General features: G+C 39.1%; 1 protein-coding gene across 1 annotated transcript in view; it reads left to right on the forward strand.

Moving 5' to 3' along the window:
* The window catches only part of JAML (junction adhesion molecule like), a 28,616-nt gene extending 20,289 nt beyond the window's left edge, over positions 1 to 8,327 (forward strand). Inside the window, 3 exon segments of the mRNA XM_027835677.1 lie at positions 2,829 to 2,866; positions 4,373 to 4,459; positions 6,065 to 8,327. Of these exon segments, the coding sequence (XP_027691478.1) occupies positions 2,829 to 2,866; positions 4,373 to 4,459; positions 6,065 to 6,196 (257 nt within the window). The 3' untranslated portion in view covers positions 6,197 to 8,327.
* Positions 8,328 to 16,928: the final 8,601 nt, after the last annotated feature.

Below are 16,928 nucleotides of genomic sequence, written 5' to 3' on the forward strand. Positions count from 1 at the left end.
ACACACACACACACACACACACACACACACACACACACACACACACAATTCCATCAAAACTAGATTTAGAATTCTACCGAACATGCCCTGTCCTTGCCTACATTGTCGTTTATGTCTGTAATATTATCCCTTCTTCCTCTTTGCCCGTTGAAATTTTATCCATTTTTAAAATACCAGTTCAAATGCCATGAAGCTTTCTCTTATCTTTTCATGCTTAAAAAGCACTTTGTTTTGCAAATCTACAAGGCACTTACATACAATATCATGTAACGTAGCTAAGTTTGTGTCTTTTCTCCCTATTGGATTACATGTTTGATGAGGACAGGACTATGTATTTAAATAAATTTTATATCTTCCTCAGTGCCTATCAGAGTAAGCAATAAATGTTTGACTGATTGAATTTTGGTATTAGCCCAAGTCAAACATATTTATGTAGCTAAATCTTCAAGGAAAAAGTAACCAAAAGCCAATTAGAAATGATTTTTCATTTATCTGCAGTGAAGCTCTTTTTTCCATAAGCACAAATAATTGAGAGTGAAATGTTTGCAGTCTTTGTATAATCCTTGAAAGTGACTTTTCATGTAAATTCCATGAAGGCAGTTACCATTTTTTCATATTTATCTCCCCAGTGCTTTGCACATAGGAGGCAACTGGTAAAAGTTTGTTGAATTGATAATAGTTCTGTTTAAAACCAGTGAGTTGCATTTGTAAGAGGAACCACTTTTTATCAGAACTTCTTGTACTCAATTTTATTATTATTACTGTTATTATTATTATCATTATTACCGAAGTCTTCCCAACCTCCCATATGAATTAAGATTTGAAACACCTATATTCCAAGGTATTGAAAATACCATAATTTTTAAACTGGACAGAGTCACTAGTTCCTTATCAGTCCTTTGTAGGTCCACATCTCTCTGTTTAAGTAGCTAAGTTCAAAACCTTTTTAATATCAAGTCACTGTGTCGCTGAAGCAGTTTTCATAGGCAGCGTGGTATTGTGCAAAGACCACTGGATGGAGTCTCATAACTCTGGGCCTTGATCCCTGGCTCTCATACTTACTAGCTGAGGGATCCAGGGAAAGTCACTTAACCTCTTTGTCATTTAGGTTTTATCCTCTGTAAAAGAGGATAGTACTTGCACTACTACCTTCACAAGATGGTTGTAAGAAAAGTACTTTGTAAACTATAAAGCTCTACCTTAAAAAAAGCTGGTCTTATTATTGTTACTAGGAAAATAGCCGCAGTGTAGGCTAAAAAATATTTATCTTAGTGTTGTCTTCCCCTGCCAAAGGAAGAACTGGACAAACATTTGTGTCAGTTGGGTTTATCCTCCCAGCTCAGCCACAATCTCAGATTGCTATCTTTAACTTCCAGTGGCAGATGAGAGAGGAATGATGCAGACCACCAGAGCCCAGGAGACAGATGTGGAAGGGGCTTAGGAGTAACAGATAAGCCACTCCTCTCGGTATGGGTATCTGAACAATTCTGGAATAATTCTGAGAGGCAGCATGATGGAGTGGAAAGGACCTGGAACTTAAAGCTGAAAGACCTAACAATGTGGTAGTAATGGGCAAATCCTTCCCTCACTTTAGGTCTCAGTTTCTTTTCTTGTAAGTGAAGGAGTAGATTCAATGAGTTATCAGGCCTCTTCCAGCTCTAGTGTTCTAGGTAGGAATTCTTCTGTCTGGGAATCCAAGAGTGGTGATGGGGACATTGCCTTTGCTGCACTTCTGCTGCCATCTGGTGGTTCAACTACATAGCACTGGGCCCATTTCCCTTTCAGTAGAGACAGGACTTAAAGATTAGGCTGGACCAGGGATGAAAGGGATGAAAAGGGATGAAAGTGATTTTAGGTTAGTAAGTTTTTATTGTCCTTACACTCAGGCAAAGTAGCTACTTGTCTATATGGTAAGATTTAGGGGGGGAACCTAAATACTGTCTCTGCTTGAGCCCTTTAACAAGGAATAAAACCTTTTACTCCATCATTAGAGAAAAGGTTTAAAATTAAAATGTGTGTACCCCTGGGAGAGGCAAAATATTGAATAAAATAATTCATACTGACATATGAGTGACTAGTTTTAGGATCTTCTTCTGAGAGTAAATTTGAATTCCCTAAAATTAGATAGAAGAGAGACTATGAGATTACTGGTCACTATAAAGGGGGGAGTATCATCAAAATGGGTTGAAGGGAGAGAGTATCAGTGTAAAATATTCCCTGCTTCACAATTCTGCTTAGGCTGATCCTGTAAGATATGTTCCTTTCCCGGAAGGGGCTTATTTTCTCATTGGTGAAGCCTTATACATTTGAAACAACTGAGAATTTGATATCATATTTAAGTACCAGAATGAATGCTATAAAATTGTGGAAGAGTTTAAGTCTCTTCAAATACATCCTCATGCTTGATAAGGAAAGCCTGAACAGGCAGGAAATCCCTCTCCTTAAAGATCTCCAAGGAGATTCCACAGTTTCCCTCCTAGTCTATTTGTAATGACCTCTCTCCCTAAATTATTGTCCATGAAGCTGATCTAATGACAACTGAGGCAGAGGAGAAGCCTGTATGAAATGGAAGAAAAGAAAACAGACCTCCAGGGATTGACATCTTGCATTCCACCAAAGGACCCAAATTCCACAGATGCTCTAAGAACATTTAGTAGCTGATCCAAGCTAGATTGGGAGAGTAAAAACTTTGTGAGTAGCGTCACATATGGGAGTAGATAGAATTCACATTCCTGTACCCTAAGGTTCTCTTCTCCACGAGAGTTCAGTACAGAAACAATGACCTGGTGATGCTTAGCTATTAACCCCATGTTTTATTTACTTTGCAGAAAACCACTTGGAGAATGCCAATAAGGCTATGTCAGAGGTAAATGAACTCTCTTCTCATGTAACTGCTTTGACTTCTGAGATGTGGGAAATGATATAGATAAAGAATTCAATTATAAAATACTCTACAAATTTGTGGTAGTGGTATTATTCCTCTGTGGACATAGCTGCTGAGGGGGAAGAGAAGGTTGAAGAAAGCAGGATGTGACAGCAAGACTCGAGATTTTATTTATATATATACTTAATACGTATGCGTGTAAGTTAGTATATGTCCTATATACATATACATAGGAGTGTGTGTGTATGGATAGATAGATCAATAGATAGATAGAACTAACATTTCTCCTGTTCCCTAAAATGCTTTTCTCCACAAAAGTTCAGTATGTAAAGTGTGTGTGTGTGTGTATGTGTGTGTGCATGCGCATGTGCGTGCATGCATGCAAATGCATTTGAGATGTGGCATAGAGCAGTGGATAGAGAATCAGTCTCAGAGCCAGAAAGAATTGTATTAAAGTCCCACCGAATCCCACTGGCCATGTGACACCAGCCAAGTGACTCATTAAACCTCTCCGTACTCTAGGCAACTCTCTCAGACTAAAATTTGTGCAGTAGGTGCTGACCTGCATTGGTAGAAGGAGTTTCCTCATCTGGGAGTTCTCTATATGTATAATGTATGTGAAGGTATAGCTATCTGTATCTATAAATACAGGGCAGCTAGTAGCACAGTGGATAGAGTGTTAGGCCTGGAGTCAGGAAGACTCATCTTTCTGAGTTCAAATCTGGCCTCAGACACGTCTAGCTGTGTGACCCTGGATACGTCACTTAACCTGGTTTGCCTCAGTTTCCTCATCTATAAAATGAGCTGGAGAAGGAAATGGCAAACCACTCCAGTATCTTTGCCAAGAAAACCCCAAATGAGTTCACAAAGAGTCAGACATGACTGAAACGATGGAACGACAGCAAAATCTATAAATGTAGCTGGATGATTTTTAAAAAAAAGTTTCTCTCTTAGTATTCATTCTTCTCCTTATTATGTTATTTGTTATATGTGCTCTTAGATAAGGTCCCAAGAGTCTGAAAGTTTGTAGCCGGATGACATTGCTTTGCCAAACACAAAAAGATAATTTGGATTCTGAAGTGCCATTGATACCACTAATGGGAGGTTTAGCCCTTTAAGACCTGTTCTCCATGCACAGTTCTCTGGAAGGAATCATTTATTGGTTAATGCCACCCTGCCATGGCTTTAATTAAAAGAAATTACCCAAGGTGACAAGATGCTAGTTTCCTGCTGATGTCTAAATACCCAAACCAAAACTATGTGTTTGGTTTTTGAGAGACTAGGTTTAGATCCTGAGGTAAAACTCTTTCCTGACAACTTAATTCTCATGGAGAGAGAATGAGAGTTGTGGCTAACTCATATAGTCCAGCTCTCATTATTTCTTTGGCCCTTCCTAGTTGAGTGATGGGGTTGAGTCTTGGATGTGGAGGAGGTCCCTGAGATATGCTTCATTTTTTAGATACTATTTTACCAATGTTCTCCCTCCAGGCACATGTTTACACCACAATAACTGCACAGTCTGTGATTGAGGAAGAGGACTCAAGCAGAGCCTCTGAGGGCACCTACATGACGATGGTGAGAAAGTAGGCATTAGGTCATTACTGAGTCATGTGTCCAGTGGTTCTGGAAGGACCAGGGATTTGAGGAGGGTGAAGACGTAAGTTCACATAGTCAGGGGTTAGGTGGGGATGGGGACGAGGGTGAGGGACCAGAAGATCTGGAGATTATTCTAATTTACAAAGGGATAACTGGATTGGACAATATTGTCAAACATTCTCTTGGGGCATGTTTAAGTAGTGAAAGGCCATAGGCCTGAGGGCTCACCCTAGGTCCACCCAAGTTAGGCAATATCCTGCTAACAGTGTCCATTGAGAATATGATAGTAGGCAAAACCTCATTACAATGACAATGTCATCCCTGGGCGGCCAGCCTGGGAGAAGGGAGTGGTTGGTTGTAATGACATTTATGTGAGCGATTGGGCATGTGATGAGACCCTTAGAGTAGAATTTTATTGCACGGAACTGGTTTTCCTTTTGGCTGAAGTGTTCAGCAGGGTTTATTAAGCCTCAATATTAGGGAGCAGCCTGGTGTATTGCACACTGACTCCTGAATAACAGGATAAAGTTTGATTCTGGTCTTTTTGTTGCTCAGTTCCCCTGGGGAGTACTACACCTAGAGCACTCACTTGGCATTTCAGGGAAGAGGAGAGGGGCTGGTGGTGAACAAGATGCTATTTATAGAACAATTACAGTGAATTACATCTGTTAAGGAGCAGTGTTTGTTCCAGTATGGGTATGGCCTGCTTTTTGTTTCCTAGAACGATGGGGCTTTGTTTTTTCTCCTTATGGCAGCAAATGAGACATAGGAATTCCTACTGAATTCAGCTGGCACAGGGTCTTCCTGAGTAATGCCGAAGTCAGCCAGGGTAACATTGACTCTACCTTGGAGTGTTAGTTGGAGCCAGTATTTTCCCCTACTTCCTGTTATCTGCCATTTTTATGAGCTGGGGCAGTGGCTGCCGGGTCTCAGCCTAAAAAAATCTACTAATGTAACTACATTTTGATTGCAACTGTGTTCTACCAGCTTGAGTGACATGCAGGAAGTCTGAGATGAGTAATTGATGTTGGCGATAATGACTGTGATCTTTAAAGATGATTTTACTGATTTCCTGTTGAATGCTTTGTAAAGTACAGAATACAGGAAATTCAATCCTTGTTTTGTAAGAGATTGATTTCATAACCTGAGAGGATTGGTCTGGAATCTTTTTGAAAAGCTCACTGGCTTCACCATTGAGTTGATGGCCCTCTTTGACTGTGTGGCTTTTACATGTGTCTAATTGGACAGCTAGGTGGCACAGGGTGCTGGCCCGGACAGGAAGACTAAACTTCCTGAGTTCAAATCTGGCCTCATACATTTACTAGCTGTGTGACCTTGGGCAAGTCACTTCACCCTGTTTGCCTCAGTTTCCTTATCTGTAAAAAGGAACTAGAGAAGGAAATGGCAAACCACCCCCAGTATCTTTGCCAAGAAAACCCCAAATGGGATCATGAAGAGCTGGACATGACTGAAAACAACTGAATAGCAACAATTTGACATCAAGGTCTGTCATCTCTACTGTTTCACAGGTATATTTTGTGCTCCTGACAGGTATATTTTGTCATTGTTTATCCTACTTCACAGCAACCAGTTTGGCCTTCTTGGAGAGCAGAGCAGAAGAAATCTTCTGAGATGATGCCAGAAACAGAACAAACTCTTGAAAGACCAAGGTTTGCCACAAGACCCCCAACAAAGGAAGATCTTGACCCTCCGTAGCCCTTGATTCCGCATTTTTCCTGAGCCACAACTGTGGTTGATGTCTTAAAGCTCTCCTGCAGTCTTGTCTGTTTGCTGCTTGGGTTGAGGGGTTGAAAGATGGAGACCTTGATCTGTGATGGAAAGAGACTGGAGCGCTTGGGAGAGATAGTCCTCAGATCAGTAATGGGCCAGAGGTTTGATTCAACAACAAATGCAATTTAGCAGACTGCTCTGCAGTATTTGCTGAGTGTAGAGCCCTCTCGTCCTTGCCTGCACGGAGCTTATGTTATGTCTCCAGAGTGAGCGTGTAATCCTTGTTGGATGGGTACATCAAACTGTTAAAATGGACATTGTTATTGTAGAGTAAGTTATTGTGAAGAAACTTAAAAACAACATAAATCAATTCAAAATGTTTTGTTTTATAACGACTCAAAATTATCTGTAAATAAATGTGTTCAGAGGAAATCATCTTTCCCTTCACCCCTCCCTTTTCTGTCCCTCCCCCCCCTTTTTTTGGCTGAGGACTAGCTGAATGTTGGTTAGGAGACAAGGGTTCTGGTGATGAATTCATAGCAGGCAGCTCCATCAGCAGCATTATATCCAGAAGGGAAGCCGTCCCGCAGCCCAGTGCGTCGTAGGAGTGAGATACGGTGCCTGACAGTGGTGGGGAGTGGAGTGGGAGAAGGTTTTTATCAGCCTGGAAATGAAGAATATTGAATTTGGCCAAGGATGGAGATTTAGAATTCCATGCATGTAATAAAATGCATGGGTCTTTGGTATTACCACTTAGCGATTGAATAGATCTTAGAAATTCTTTTATTTGGAATAGCTCTTTCTAGCCATGAGAATTGAGCCTGTTCCTCGGTGAGGTCCTCCTGGCCTCCCTGGCTCAACATGCAAGTGTGTATTGTCTTTCAAGTTCCAGAATCATTCTGTGCCCTCACATTGTCGTTGCCACTTATTCCAAGCCAAGCTTTCCCTGAACTCCTCTGGCCACTGAGGGTAATTTGGAAATTTTATCTCATCTTCTTGTTTCTACTCCTAGCTCAGTTAGGATACCCTTGGCCTAATCTTCCTGCAGACACTTACTAGCTGTGTGACCCTGGGCAAGTCACTTAACTTCCGTTTGCCTCAGTTTCCTCAACTACAAAATGGAGATAAGGACAGCAATTACCTCCCAGGTTTCTGGTGAAAATCAAATGAGATAATAATTGTAAACCCCTTAGCACAATGCCTGGCACATAGCAAGCACTAGATAAATATCAGCCAATGTTATTATTATTAGCTCACCTGAATCTTTAAGCCTCAGCTTTATCACATAACCCATTCATTTCTATTCTATTCTCTTGCAAAGGACAATATTCATCTTTCATCTCTTACTCATTTGGGACTGAGAGACATCCAGCCTTTCCTTCTCACAGCAATTAGCTTTAATAAAGAACATAAACCAATAGATACCTGGAATGCAATATCCTGATCACACTATAAAAGTAGCACATGCAGGCGTATATAATGCTATTGGTGCTATTGGTTCTTTCTCTCTTTATGTAGTAGAAAAGTATGAGTTTCATTCCTGGTCTGCAGATAATACTTTCCAGAATTAATGGGTATCTGTCTTCCCTGAGATAGCATATTCATAGAATAATGGCATTAAGGATATAGGAGCAGATGGATACACATAAGTGCAAATTCCTTATGTTGTCATTCTAGGCCATTTCCAGCATTTTCTCATACTACTCTCCTCCATGTACTCTGTTCTATCCAAACTGGATTAATCTCCATCCTCTGTATGTTTTCTATACTTTCTTGCCTCAGTGACTTTGCCCAAGCTGTGCTCTGACAGTGTGTTTAACATGTGTCTAAGATGTGTCTAACATGCACAGCTCCCTTCCCATAGCCTTCAGAACTCTTACCTAAAGTCCAACTCAAATGTGACCTCTTCTAGGAAGTTTTGTCTGATTTCCTGCAAATTAGTGATATAATTCCCTGCTTGGACCTCACTTTACTTACATCTGTATTGTATAATATTCCGTATTATAGTTATTTGTGTGTGTGTCGTATTCTGCTACTGGACTGTAGGCCCTAAGACGGCAGGAACCTTTTCTTTTCTAAACTTTGTATTTTTCTTTTTCTTTTTTCTTTTTAGGCAGTTGGGGTTAAGTGACTTGCCCAGGGTCACACAGCTAGTAAGCGTCAAGTGTTTGGTCTGAGGCCGGATTTGAACTCAGATCCTCCTGACTTTAGGACTGGTACTCTATGCACTGCACCACTTAACCTGCCCCTAAACTTTGTATTTTTCCCAGTGCCTAACACAGTGTTCTGTAGACAGAGGGACTCTGCACCTCAGTATCTCTCTCTGATTTTAATTTTAGGTTGAAAAACTTAATAAAGGCTTTTAAAATGGAATTGAACTGAACCATTGATTTTTTTTCTGGGGTCCATCTAAAGAAACACTTAAGAACAGAGCTGAGTGAGCTAGAGGTGCCACTAGACAAGACAGGATATTTTACATAGAAAGTATAGAAATAACCTTTGCTTCTAAAGCTTCAGAATTCACTTTTGGCATATTCCAACCTAGGTATGGGAGAAGGGATTGTTGATAAAGATCTCTTTTAGTACCTTAATACTCAATTTTTTCATAACCACAGGTTATGAAAGTCCGGGAAATGCTCAATGCTGATTTCCTACAACCCTGCCTGAAATCATGAGGAAAAAAACTGTCCTTAGTCATGGATCTACTCATTCCCTAATACTTTCCTATCAGAAGGATAATTACTTCTTAAATTTAAGAGAATTGGGGAAACTTGAAAATATTTAAGTCTATTTCTAGCACCTCCACCTTTTTCATTTGTTCCCCTCTCCCCTTTTTTTTATGAGTCCAGCTGCCAAGTATCTTTTGTCTGTCCTGGGCAGCACTTTATAATGTCTGATTAGCAAAAACATTAAGCAAAGTAGGCAATTGTCCTATATTGATACAGCTCATTATTTCTTATTTACTTTTGCTTCTATTGGTAGCCTATATCAGCAGGAAGCCTTTAAAAGCACAATAATCCTGGAAAAATGTAAACCAGGGAACTCAGTTTAATCCAATGATTTGCATAAATAGGAGCGAAAATGTTCATTTCCAAGTTGGTGAGAGAGGATGGGCAGGCTGGATGATTTTCAAGTTCATAAGACCTGACCCCAAATGTAATGACAAAAATGCCCTTCAGAGCCAAGTATAAGTGATTTATATCCATGTCCTCATTTTTATCCATTAGTGTGAATAAGAGGGAATTGACTGTTGTAGACACTTAGATTTGGAGATTTTTTTTTTTAACCCCGTAGGAATAGGTTGAAAATCTTGAGTATGCCAAAGGAATACATGAACCTTCCAGACCAGGTTGATGTCTTTAGGTGCTTATCATTAGCGTGCTCTTTTTTTTTTTTTGTTTTTGTTTTTTTGGAGAGAGACTGAGTGCTTACATCAGCAACTTAAAAAAACAAAAAACACAACCACAACCCAGTGAGCTGACTATGTTGTGAGAAAAAAGGGAAAGAAGCTAGTATTTATTGCAATTCTTTTTTTTTTTTTTTGGGCAGTTGGAGTTAAATGACTTGCCCAGGGTCACATAGCTAGTAAGTGTCAAGTGTTTGGTCTGAGGCCGGATTTGAACTCGGGTCCTCCTGACTCCAGGGCCGGTGCTCTATCCACTGCGCCACCTAGCTGTCCTGACACGCCAGTATTTATAAAACATTAAAAGATGTAGGAGGCCTCTAGCACTTTGGGTAAAACTTCTGTGGAGCTGGATCCCATTTATCTTTCCCTTGTATGTGGCATCTTCCTGGGAATGTCTAGTTTTGGTCCTCCGTCTTAGGGCCAGTTCTACACTCACTTAGTTGTTTCGAGTTGATGAAACTACAGTTGTGAATTTGAGCCCCCGACTACTGATTTGATAACTTTTCACCAAGGAAAGGTACCAAGAGGTACAGGGAATAAATGTGGTATATGAAACGATGGGATACAAAGTTGGATAGGTAGAGTGGAGCCAGATTATAGAAAGCCTTGAATGCCAGGATAATAACATCCTACATATACTTCCTACTCCAATACAAAGAGGAGAACTGTTAAAGGTTCTGAGAGTAGGGAGCGAGAGAGAGAGAGAGAGAGAGAGAGAGAGAGAAAGTAAGTAATGATGGGCCAGTTTCTACTTTTGCTCATTAATGGGATCACTCAACAGTGTGTAGTTAGCTCAGTGAAACCCATTACAAACCATCATTAGATAATGGTTTACTAACATCACTTTCGTGTATGAAGGATGGAGTGTGTGTGTTTGAGTTCATGCTTGTGTATGTAGGGTTGGGGAAGGGGAAGAGTATCATCCAAGGAATATATTTTTTAATTAAATTTTAATTTTTTCATTTAATAAACTTTTATTTTTTCTTCTTCTCACCTACTGCTCCTTTCCCCTTACTAAGAAAAAAAAAAACAAGAACAGGTGGACTTCAGAAAAACCTGGAAAGACTTGTATGGACTGATGCTGAGTGAAGTGAGCAGAACCAGGAGAACATTGTACATAGTAACAGCCACGTTGTGTGATGACTAACTTTGATAGACTTAGCTCTTCTCAGCAATGCAAGGATCTTCAAAAGTCTCAAGATGGAAAATGCTGTCTACATCCAAAGAAAGAACTATGGAGTTTGAATGCAGATTGAAGCATACTATTTTGTCTTCTTTTTCTTCTGTTTTGTTTTGTTTCTTCTTTCTTGTTGTTCCATCTATTGGTTCTAATTCTTCCTTACAACATGACTGATGTGAAAATATGTTTGATAGGAATGTACATGTATAACCTATATCAGATTGCATGCCATCTTGGGAAGGGAGGTGGAGAGGGAGGGGGAAAAATTTAAAACTCAAAAGCTTATGGAAATGATTGTTGATAAATCAAAATTAATTAATTAATTTTTAAAAAGAAAAAAAAAGATAAAAGAAAAAATCCCTTGTAATAATAGTAAAAAATCCCATGTTGGCCATGTCCAAAAATGTGTGTCTCATCCTGCATATTGAGTACATTAGGAGATGGACAGTATTCATCATCAGTCCTCTGGAATTATGATTGCTCATTGCATTGATCAGAGTTCTTAAGCCTTTCAAAATTATTCATATTTACAATGTTGTTATGGTATAAATTTTTCTGATTCTGCTCTTTTTAGTCTGTGTCAGTTCATACAAGTCTTCCTGGGTTTCTCTGAAACCATCGCCTTTGTCATTTCTTACCACATAATAATATTTCATTACATTGATATAATTTGTTCAGCCATTCCCCAGTTGATGGATATTTTCTTAGTTTCTTGTTCTTTGCCACTACAAAAAGAGCTGTTATAAATATTTTTGTGCCAATGTCCTTTTCCTCTTTCTATAATCTCCAGAAAGCAGGCCTGGTAAGGGTATCTCTGGATCAAATGGTATGTATAGTTTAATAACACTTTGGGTTTAGTTCCAAGTTGCTTTCCAGAATGGTTATCAAATTTACAGCTCTAACAGTTCCAATATTTGTCATTTTCTTTTTTTGGGAACTTAACCAGTCTGATGGGTTTGGGGTAGAACTTTGCAGTTGCTTTAATGTGCATTTATTTATTTATTAGTCATTTGGAGCATTTTCCTGTGGTTATTGATAGCTTAGCTTTTGAGAGAAATGATTATTAATATCCAGTTAATATTGGGGAGATCCATGGTTTTTCCCCCTTTCTGTTTCCTCATTCAAAGCCCAGTCCTTGTGCCTATCACATTGCTGATAGATAAAATTGCCCAAATCCTCTGGGTACATGCTTCTCACCTTACCCAACCAGAAGACCTTACAGTCTTCTGAGAATCTAGTCTAGGTGAATAATGGCCCATTGTGTTCTAGTCTGGCAGGATTGAGTAGATCCCTTTTGTCTAGATTGTTGGAGGTGGGGTGGGCTGGGTGTAGAGATAGTCTCTTTGTCTAAGAGTGACACGATCAGAGTCAAGTGGAGCCCCCCCCCCCCCCCCGTCTTTAGAATAAGCCCACCTCTCATTATAATATTAATTCTCTAATTAATTGTAACCAATCAGAGTTGATTTCTGCATGTTGGAAATACCCACTCTCCAAGGGTATTTAAATGTTGAGCAGCCTCCATGATTCTTCTTTGGCTTCTGAGTGTGCCACTGACCTCTTTTGTTAATTATTTGCTAGCCATAATTAATAAAATAATTGTTAATTACCTAGAAATTATGTCTGTTGCACTTTTCATTCAACAAAGTTTCTTCCCTTGGTAACTCTCTGTTTATATCTTTTGACCATTTATCAGTTGGGGAATGATGTTTATTCTTACAAGTTTAAATCAATTCCATATATACTTTGGAAATGAGACCTTCATCAGAGAAAATTGCTTCAAAGATTATTTTTTCCTAGTTAACTGTTCCCTTCTAATTTTAGCAGTCTTGGATTTGCTTGTGCAAAAACTTTTAAATTCAATGTAGTCAAAATTATTCACTTTGTCTTCTGTGAACACTTATCTCCTGTTTGGTTATGAACTGTTCTCTTAGGGATAGACCTGAAAGATAATTTCTTCCTTGCTCCTGTAATTTGTTTATGATGTGACCTTTTATATGTAGGTCATGTGTCTATTTTCCCCAGGACTATTTGAACAGATTAAGTAATGGAAATTTCTCATAGAACTTCATATGACTCCCTAAATGCTCTGCATAGTTGCCAATATAATCTTCCTGTAATATTGACCTCATTCCTTCTTATCCTAGATGCATTAATGTTGTCTGTGCAGAAACTGTTCAGTTTCAAGTAATCAAAGTTATCTATTCAAGTAATCAAGGTTATCTCTTTTATCTTTTGTAATTGCCTCTATCTCATTTGGTTAAGAATACATCTCCTTCGTGATCTCATTTAGATGTCATAAGTCTTAACTTTAATTCCTCCAGAAATTTGTTTAGTTCCATATTTTTACCTTTTTTAATCTTTATATTAGACGTCTCCAAAACTGGTAGAGAGATATTGAAGTCTCCTATCACTATTGTGTTACTATATAAATCTTTTTGAAGCTCAGAAAATATTTCCTTTATGAATTTGGATGCTAAGGCATTTAAAGTATATGAGTTTATTACTGATATTTGTTGTCTATAGTTCTTTTCAACATAGTATAGTTTCCTTGTTTATCTTTTATTTTTTGAATGTTTGTTTTTGCTTTGTTTGAATCATGATGGCAACTCTTGCTTTTTATGATTCACTTGATGCATAGTAAATTCTTCCCCCTTCCCTCAGCTTTATTTTGCTAATGTCTTTGTTTTATAAATGTATTTCTTATAAGCAAAACAGATTGTAGGGTTTTCTTTTCTTGTCCAATAAGTTACTCTTTTTAATTTTATTGAATTGTTTAATCCATTCACATTTAAAGTTCTAATAGTTATTTTTATGTTTTCTTCTATCTCTAAAATTGTTTTTTTTCCAAGTTATGATTTTCCCCTTCTTCTGCTATAAGCACAGCATTATGTTCGTTCAGTTATTTTACTTTAATTTTTTAGGGTGACCTTGTTCCTTTCACCCTCTTACCCTCACCCCTGATCCCCTCTTCTAATTGGTTACCCCTTTCCTTTTAAGGTTTTGTTTATTACTTCCTTTTTCTTTCTTGCTTTTATGTGGTCATATATTTCTCCCATCCTATTTCCTCTCAGTTAACCAAGTAGATTTCCCCTTTCTTCTATCCTCCAGCTAATCCTGTCTGTTTTTTTTTTTTTACATTTTATTCTTCTGTTCCCCTTTCCAAAAAGGATTTCTCTTAGTCAGTTATCCATCTTCTCTTACTATTTACTTGTTATACCCTCACTTTCTGATTCATGACCCCTATAATAATCTGATCGCCCTCTTTTCTCTGTATTCTTCCTGCCATCAAAGCTTCAAAGATATCAATTCTAGACTCTCCCCAGTAGGTGCTTTCTGCTTAACCCATGGATTCCCCCTTTCTGTTGTGCCTCACTCTCAGAATAATGCCAATTATTGAAGATGTCAGAAAAGATACTGGCCTATGGTAGAACTCCACCGCTGAGCAATATTCTCTCTTGTTGACCCTTTTTTCTACATTTTCGCAGAAATTTTCTGTGTCCATGCTCTCCCACTCCTCTCGGTGCCAGTTGCTCTGAGGGGTTCCAACTGCCTCCTTCCCAGGACAAGTAGACTTTTCAAGCACCAAGTACCCCAGGCTTCATCTAGTGCAAGGTCCTCATCTTTCTTCACCAACCATTTCTCTTCACCCATAGGTGCATTCATCAGGAGAACCCCTTCCTACTGCCACAGCAAGGTCTCCTTTCCTCTCCAATTTTCAATCTTTCATTTTTTCTCATCTACTCTTCTGTATTCTTCTATTTTTTGAGACCACAGAAGTCACCTTCCCCTCATTGCTAGCTTTTAATCTGACCCTGGCAAATCACATTGCTCACCATTCATCCCCTTGCCACTCCCCCTTCATGTACCCTCCTATGTTGTAATGTAATCTCACAAAAGAAGCATTCACCTATAGGCTGGGTGTCACCAGGTTCTGCCCATAATACCCCCTGTCCACTTCATTGCTGTTACTTTCGCCTTCACCCCTATGTCCTTGTGTACCTTAGAAAGAAGCCTCTTACTGGTTTTTCTCTTGTCACTGTTGGTGTCCTGTCTGTTGCATTTATTCACTCCTTCTGCATTTCTGTTATTTGGGATATTCAAGATGCAAACAATCTTTTCACTTCTAGTTTTCTTTCAAAAACATTTCAAATTCTTCTTTATTATTGAAAGTCCATTTTTTGTCCTGTATGGTTAGGCTCAGATTTGCAGGATAGGTCACCCTGGGCTATTTCCTGAGCTCTAATGTTTTTCAGAACACATTCCATTCCCTTCTCTTTTTTTAGTGGGTACAGAATAGTCTTGTATTATTCAAAGGTCCTTTCCTTTGTATTTGAAGGTGTTTTTCCTGATGCCTTGCAGAACTTATTGTTTCTGAATTGAATTGTTAAATTTAACTATTATGTATCTTGGAGTTTGCAGCCTTGGTTTTTTCCACCTCCTGGAGATGATCTATGAATTCTTTCAATTGGAATTTCATTTTCTGTGTATAGAAATTCTGGGCATTTCTTTTCTACTATTTCCTTGATTATCCTGGTAAGGTTTTTTGTCCTGTCATGTTCTTTTGGGAAACCTGTGATCCTTAGATTGTCTCTACACATTCTGACCTCAACATGAGTATATTTTACTTGCATAGTGAGCATATTTTATTTTAATGTTATTATTTTTGCTTCTCTTCTTCTAGGTTGTCTTTCCATCTGTGTATTTGCATTTCCAATCTACTCTTCTCTCTTATGTTTCTTTGGTGAGGCTTGCCATTGCAGATTCCAATTTTTCCATTTTGTTTATTATTTTTTCTGTGCAGAACATATATTCTGCTCTCATAATTTTCATTTCTCTTTTAAACCACTCAGGAACAGATTGTTGTAGTTCTGTGTTCTCCTCAGTTTCTACAGGGTCCTCTTCTCATCAAGTGTTACAGCATTTTCCTTAATATTACACCATTTGTTCATAGATTCCTAAATTTGTTTACTAGATCTGGAGGCCATGTTTTCTTTGGTTGTTACTTTTTTTCCTGTTGACTTATCTGTTTATGTTCAAGGTCTTTGAGTTTTCTTCTTCCTGAAATATTTGGTCTTTTTTCCCCCCACCTTATTTTCCTTATCACTCACTTCCTGACTCCCTCCCTTCTGATTGTGGTTTCCTTAGGGGTTGGATCTCACAGCATCTTAACTCCCTCTCACACTGGACAATTCATAGTTCACCAGGGTAGGTCCTTGCCCCAGATGACTTTTGGGTGGTCAGAACTGGCACCAGATAGATGCTCTTTCCCTCAGACTTCGTATAGTGTTGCACGACACCCTACATGCAGAGTGTCCTGTCCTGGTGACCTGTCTCACTCCCTCTGCTCTTCAGCCCAGCATTGGCAGTTCAGAGCCTATTTCCCCCAGCATCAGAAGTTCAGAGATTTGCAGCACTAATGCTTCTGGTTTATAGCCCCTCACAGTCTTTTGCTCCTGAAGGGCTGTGGTCAAGCTGGCTGTTGAGTCCCAAGCAAATGTCTGCAGCCTGGAGCCAGGATTTCCTCAGAATTGGAAGGAGGAAGAGGATACTGAGGAATAGGGGTGGGTTTTTATGCCATTCTGTGCCATGTGGTTGGGTTTGCTAGTGCAGCCCCATTGCTGATAGTGTGGAAAGTGGGGGAGGAATACTGAATAAGCTCAGTGTTAGTTCCAGGGTTTATTTATTTATTTATTTGGCTAGGCAATGGGTTAAGTGACTTGCCCAGGATCACACAGCTAGCAAGTCTTATGTGTCTGAGGCCGGATTTGAACTCAGGTTCTCTTGAATCTAGGGCAGGTGCTCTATCCACTGCACCACCTAGCTGTCTCCCTGGGTTTATTTTTTAACCTTCTTTTGGATTCTGGGGGTCCTAAGCCGTGGAGTCAGCTGAAGTTGCTTTATCTGTGGTACATAATTTCTGTTTTGGAGAGATTTGTGAAGTTTTGGGGATCAGAGAAAATGTCTAATCTGCCATCTTGTTGCTCACATGACCTAGAAGTCCTAGACTATTTATTTTTAAATGTTTAAATTAAATTTTATTTTTTTCAGACACCTATCTGCCTTTTCTTCCATTCCCTTCTCCCCTCTTCCACTCCTCTGAGAAAGAAAGAAAAACTAAATCCCTGCTACAA

This window comes from Vombatus ursinus, unplaced genomic scaffold (assembly GCF_900497805.2).
Source record: "Vombatus ursinus unplaced genomic scaffold, bare-nosed wombat genome assembly UNPS02014816.1, whole genome shotgun sequence".
Lineage (NCBI taxonomy): Eukaryota > Metazoa > Chordata > Mammalia > Diprotodontia > Vombatidae > Vombatus > Vombatus ursinus.